Genomic DNA, 6,271 nt, shown 5'->3' with positions numbered 1-6,271 from the left:
CACGCTGGCAAGGAAGTTGGGGGTGCATGGGAGATTGGGAGGAGACACAGCTGGGACAGGTGACCCAAACTGACCAAAGGGATGTTCCATACTATATGACATCATGCTTAGTATATAAAGTGGGAGGAAGGAGAAGGAAGGGGGGGACATCTGGAGTGATGGCGTCTGTCTTCCCAAGGAATCATTACATGTGATGGGCCCTGCTGTCCTGGAGATGGCTGAACACCTCCTGCCCATGGGGAGCAGTGAATTAATTTCTTGTTTTGCTTTGATTCTGTGTGTGGATTTTGCTTTCCCTATTAAACTCTCTATGTTTAGAGACCCATGAGTTTTCTAGCTTTTATTCTGATTCTCTCCCCCATCCTGTTGGTGGGGGAGTGAGCGAGCGGCTGCTTGGTGTTCAGTGGCTGGCTGGGGTTAAACCATGACACAGCTAAACCAGCAGTAAGTCCAGGGAGAGACACTGCCCTCTTCACCATTAGTTCACAGGACTAATAGCAGCTGTGGAGGCCTGGTGTGCTAAAAGCATGAATTCTCCATTCCCTCCTTGGCCTAGCATAGCAGCAATTCCGCTATAATGTCTTTGCTGCACACACACTTCTAATTATAACTTTTATAAATGTAAGAGACAGTTTCTTCAGAGTGTTTCTCAACACTTAGTTTCTTCCTATCTTCATTATGGCTGTGTGCAACTTACAGAGAAGTCCCAGTATGCATGCCTGGCACACAGTAATCAGAACAAAAGCCAGCAGCAAGTTAAACAGAAGAGTGAGGTTTGTGACATGAAGTTTTCTGAGTGTGTGCACTACAAAAAATAGCAATGTCTTAAATCTGTGAAAAACACAAACCTCATCATAAGTTTAATGTTGTGACTAACTACATATAATTTTATAGAGCTCTTTATGACATGAAACATGTCCACTAGAACCTGACAGTAAGATTTGATTTTCATGTATTCGAATGAGACAAACTGCACAACTCAATGTCAAGGACAAACACATCTCTGATGTCCATCAGCAGGCTGTACTGCTGATGCTAGTCTGGCTGTACAAGTATAATCTGTGAAATGCTAAAAAATGCTTAAAAGCAAGAGGCTACCAGAATGGAAAAACCAACCACTGCATTACCTGACAGACAGATCACAGAATCATTAAGGTTGGAAAAGACACCTGAGATCATTGAGTCCAACTTACTTCTCTCTTTAAGAAAAGCCTGGACTATAAATCTGGTGGTATGTCCTCTGATTGTATTGGAGATAATGCAAACACTGAGACTTCAGTGTCTCACTGTTGGGGTGGCTACACCATTTCTCTGAAATGAAAAGGGAAAAGCCCTTTGTAGTAATTTCTCTTACCAAGTCAGTCTGTGAGAGCAGATACACTGATTTCAGGAGCAAATGGCCATCGCCTGCTTCCCCTTTCCATTGCAGCAATTGCTCCAAAGCCAGACGAGCATCTTCTGTTACCACAAAAACATTAAACTTTAATTCCTTAATGAAAGATGGAAATGCTGCATTGAGGCTTTCTTAACCAATCTGACAAATTTAACACAATTACAGCAGCAAAACTCCACTGAAGAGAATATAAAGACATAAAATGATTTTGATCCAGCATCAGGCTCAGGTCAGTTCACGTAAACTGCATGTTTCCAACTGACAAGTTTCACTGGGAATACCAGCCCAGTTCATGAAGCTTGTCAGCAGACAGCACAAAGAATGCACAACAACCACCAGGAAAGCCATGTGTGGCTATCAGTATTTTTCTCATTAAAGAATGCTCTTCAGAATAGTCTGCAACCTGCTCTTTAGCTCTTATATGCATTATACATTTTCGCCTACAAAAGTTCCAAACTCAAGATCAGCATGGCATGCAAGGCCAGATCTTCAGTGCAATCACTCAAAACCAGTGCTCTCTCGCTCCTTACTAAACTATCTGGCTTGCTACACAGCATTTTCCTGTTCCCCTTTTATTCCTGCATAGAGAACAGCTGAAAGACAGCACATGTCCAGAATAAGTGGATCCAGTGGATATGGTATGGGTTATTACCTGCAGGTTTGCCATTGAGGTTTCTCTTAATTTCTTTTGTCAGAAGCTTGGAAACCTCACTGGCTAACAGCTGAATGTTGGGGAATACAATTACTCCAGCAGACTCTTCCCAGGCCTGAAATCCAAGCACAACTGTTAATTCTTTCTGACACATCATGTCTTTGGTAGATTGACAAATACTAATAAACATACACAAATACAAAGCTAACATTCCTCTGCAAAATTCCTTCCCCAGCCAGTATAGTCCATTGAGCAGCATTTCCCACACAGTCAGGAGTATGAGACTACACATACAGAAGTCAACCTGGAACTACCTTTTGAATCATGTAATACACCTACTAGAGAGCTTCTACATTATTTTCTACATTGAATACAATCAAAACAACATAAATGTTTGTCATACCCTGTGACACTAATTATTTGTATCAAAACATCATGCTGATCCCTTTTAAAATACAACATAAACATCCAAAAAAGAATCAAATTTATAAACAAGTCTGTAAACAACTTATAAGTAAGTTTATTACTTACTTGTCTAAGAATGGACAAGCAATTAAATGCAAAGCTTGCTAGACAAACAACAGAAGATTTGTTCATTCCCTGAGTATGACAAACAGATCCCCTCTTAAATGTTTCTTAGCCCTGTCTTTGAAGGGAAAAAAATTCAAGAGTAACAAAAAAAATATTCCAGCAGACTAATACTATTGCACCCAGCTGGATTCCAACAATCTGGTACTACCACTTTTATACAGAACATGTATGCTACACACATGAATGTATTAACAATTGTTCAGCATTCACCTCTGAAGACCAGCCTGAGACACCTCTGTCCCCAGCAACCTTGAAAATTTTCTTTACAAAAGTCTCCTCCTCCTAAAAGCTCTGAAAAATCAAGCTGTATTGCCAGATGACGAAAGGATGGTAACAAAAATAATGACATCTGTTTTCCTAAAATAATTTGGGCGCAGACACCCCATAATACTGTCTGCCAAGAAATCAATGCAATGCTTTGTAAAAGAAGATCCTCTACAACTATTATTTCTCTCTTTACCATTGCTTTCAATGACTTGTCCTTTCATTGCTGATGGCAGCTTGTGGACAAGCTATTTCTTTCCCCATGAAATACCAGTCATCTGTCAGCCATCAGGCAAGCACCTACGTTTTCCCTCATTTTACTGCAGTAAATGCAGTAAAATGCACCAAACTCTTCTTTCTGGGCTACAAGAGTGAAACGTAATTGCACAGTGTGCCTATCAATAATTTTCAATCAATGAACAATATTAAATACAAACTATTTTTTGTAAGATTTTGAACATAAATTATTTTCAGAAACACTCAGTTGCAGGAGCAAGATCCACCAATTCCTGCACTTCCTGTTGCAGAAGCGAGGGAAGATTTGTATAGAACAGAAGAAAGCTGGGCAAACAGAACTACAAGAAACTCACAGCCACTTTAGAATACACGGTGTTTGTCATTAAGCTATACCCCTTTTTCAGAAGAAAGAAGTGATAGATTCCTGCCCCTCTTCCTCAAAGATGAACACCCCCTTAACACTTCAGAAAGGACTTGTTATACTCACTCTTCTGCTATCAGAAAGAGCAGGATAAATTTTAGAAGTCCAGGCTGCACATAGTAGTTCATAGCAATGCTACTAGTCCACCTCCCTACAAACCAGGTCACTGTTGTTTCGATTTGATTTTAAAGGTGATCTTCCTGTGGGTCAGACACCAATCTTTAGAATGCCCTTTAAGAGCAGACCTAATTAGTTCCATATTCATGTTTGAGCCTATAGAAGATCTGTGTCTGGAAGAATATCAATGTGACTCCATTCCAGGATATCTGCCTTCAGGGGAAACTCAAATATGGTATCAATATAATCTGATTTTCTTTCTTTCTCTCAAGCCTTTTTCTACATGTTTAAGATTCTGCCACAAGTTCCCCATGTCTGCTGTTACCATCTGTCCTTCCTATTCCATGCTTCATGGAGAGATGCTAGCTCAAAAGCCAGCCATGTAATAGAACATTCTGATACTTTCTGAGGCACCAAGAGGGAAGATACAGAAGGCTTATTAAGATGATTCCCAGCCTAGGCCTGATTCACAAGCAGATGGCTAACATTTTCCTCCTACACCTTTTCCTTCTACGTCAGGGACTATCAGTGAGTAATGAGCCCCCACACCCCAGGTGGCTCCTGGTTAGTGCCCCCTCTCTCCAGCCAACTGAGTAAGAGCTAAAGCACTCTAAACCAAAAAGACAAGAGGTGCACAAGCATCTGCATGATTGAAACAGGAAAGAGAGAAAAATCCTCCAAGGAGGGAGAGGGCTTAGGCAGAGTCCACTGTTAAAGTGAAGGAAGTGAGGTTTCTGTAAGAACTTCATAACATGTACAACTCAAGAGGGCATGCATTTCCCCAAGCCAGCAGAAGGCTGGTATAAGAAGGGAGGAAAGGTCATATGGGGAAGGACATAGTGACTCAAAGCTAAAGGGACAGATCTTCCACAATGTACCGTTAAATCAGTGATGGAAGATAAAAATGCTCTAGCAAAACTTCTGAATCTAAATGCTAAGCTCCACTGGCACATCTCAGGAAAGTGGAGGGGAAGAAACTGTCTCTTTTAGGGCACACGATCAACTGCTAAGCTAATGAAAAATTCGTATCTCCATTCTGAATGTATTCTGTAGCAAAAATTTCCTTTAATAATTTAAAATCCCCTTTCTGAAAGCATTACTGCAATTTAGGAAATCAGTTGCTACAACCTTAAAGCCTGTGAAGTTCAGTCCTACAGAAAGGAAACACATGATGGGTATGTATGACATTGCCAGTCCCTCAGCCATACTTAACTTGCCTCCTGGGAACAACTGTCCTTTGACCCACAGGTACTAAAGTTTATTTCTCATGTGTCATGATAAAGAAGCAATTTCCTGCTTTGCTGTCCAACTTTTAATCTCTAAGACTTCTAAATTTTCTACTTTTTATCACCTTTCTCCAGTAACAATTTCCTCAGTTCTTTGAAAGTTTCACTCCAAAAGATTATCACAGCATGAAAGGCATTATTGCTATTCATATTTAGTTAATGATCAGCAAATCTAAAGTTGTATATAATCTCATCTCACCGAGACTTGCTTACTTCATGTTCACTGTATGGTATTCAAAAACTAAAGCTGCCAACAGAACTGAGCTCTTGAACACTAAAAGTACAAACCTTTAAGAAGTGGGGAAGAAAGTCCAACAGCCTTCTCTGTTGATCTTCTGGGTTGAGAAATGGAGCCATCTGCTCATACTCTACAAACTGTTTGCCTAGAGTCTCCCACTGGAGGGTATGGCTGTGGAGTAGTTTGTCCTTGCTGTGTGCAGGCTGCTCCAGCACTTCTGCTGTGTCTCTATCATCAGGGCTTTGCTCTTCCTGTCCTGCTTTGTCAGGTGAATCCTCCAGCTGCCACATGAGTTCAGCTGTTTTGTCCATGCTGAGATGAGACCAGATAAAGATACTGTGTTACTTAGAGTTAGATCATCTCTTGCCAGTCAGCTCTCCTATGAAACTAGGCACTGACAGTTTTAACTGTTGAAGTTAGAGAATTTAAGAAATATGGAAATGCTGTCAGTCATTGACTCTTTTCTAATTCTAATGGCAAAGCACCCTGCCACTGGACAAGAACATCACTACCTTGTAATGACATGAACAAACTCTCTCCCATGAGACGTGTGCATGTGCTACACAACTCATCTGGGCTTTGGTGGGACAAACCAGTAAACTATGCAACAAATCTGGATTTCAGCCCTAGCTTTGCTACTGAGCCAGATCCTCTCTTTTATACTTCAATCACCCCAACTGTAGACCAATTTATAGCTATTACCATCATCACATTTGCAACAGAAGAGCACTAGCCAAGAGTCAGGTTACACATTTCATCGAGTACGGATGCTAAATTAAGATGCGCATCTTTGATACATTCCCCACCTACAGTAGTGCTGAAGCCCCTGTCTGGAATAAGAGCTGTGTGGAAAAGCCAAAGATTCTTCATGTGGGTATGCTGGTCCAAAGAGGCAACAACATTCAGCTCTTCTATATTGCAGATGTACAACTCTGTACAATAGGTAGGTATTTTCACTATGTGACTTGTTTTGCTGATCCTGTAAATTGAAATGGTTATGCCTCAATGAAGGACCAAGGTGCTTCTGCAGCCTCATTCCCATAAAGTTTAAAATGGGTCCATCTTGGACTAT

At 40.8% G+C, this 6,271-nt stretch overlaps 1 protein-coding gene across 1 annotated transcript in view; it reads right to left on the bottom strand.

Annotated features, from left to right (window-relative positions):
• Window positions 1-5,510, bottom strand: part of WDFY4 (WDFY family member 4) — a 126,601-nt gene extending 121,091 nt beyond the window's left edge. The window contains exons 1-3 of the mRNA XM_009082915.1: window positions 5,250-5,510; window positions 2,046-2,160; window positions 1,355-1,458 (exon numbers count right to left, since the gene is read on the bottom strand). Coding sequence (XP_009081163.1) covers window positions 1,355-1,458; window positions 2,046-2,160; window positions 5,250-5,510 — 480 coding nt within the window. The remainder of the gene's footprint in view (window positions 1-1,354; window positions 1,459-2,045; window positions 2,161-5,249) is intronic.
• Window positions 5,511-6,271: the final 761 nt, after the last annotated feature.

The sequence above is a fragment of the Acanthisitta chloris genome, unplaced genomic scaffold, assembly GCF_000695815.1.
Source record: "Acanthisitta chloris isolate BGI_N310 unplaced genomic scaffold, ASM69581v1 scaffold8379, whole genome shotgun sequence".
Lineage (NCBI taxonomy): Eukaryota > Metazoa > Chordata > Aves > Passeriformes > Acanthisittidae > Acanthisitta > Acanthisitta chloris.
This window is presented reverse-complemented; position numbering and strand designations above follow the sequence as displayed.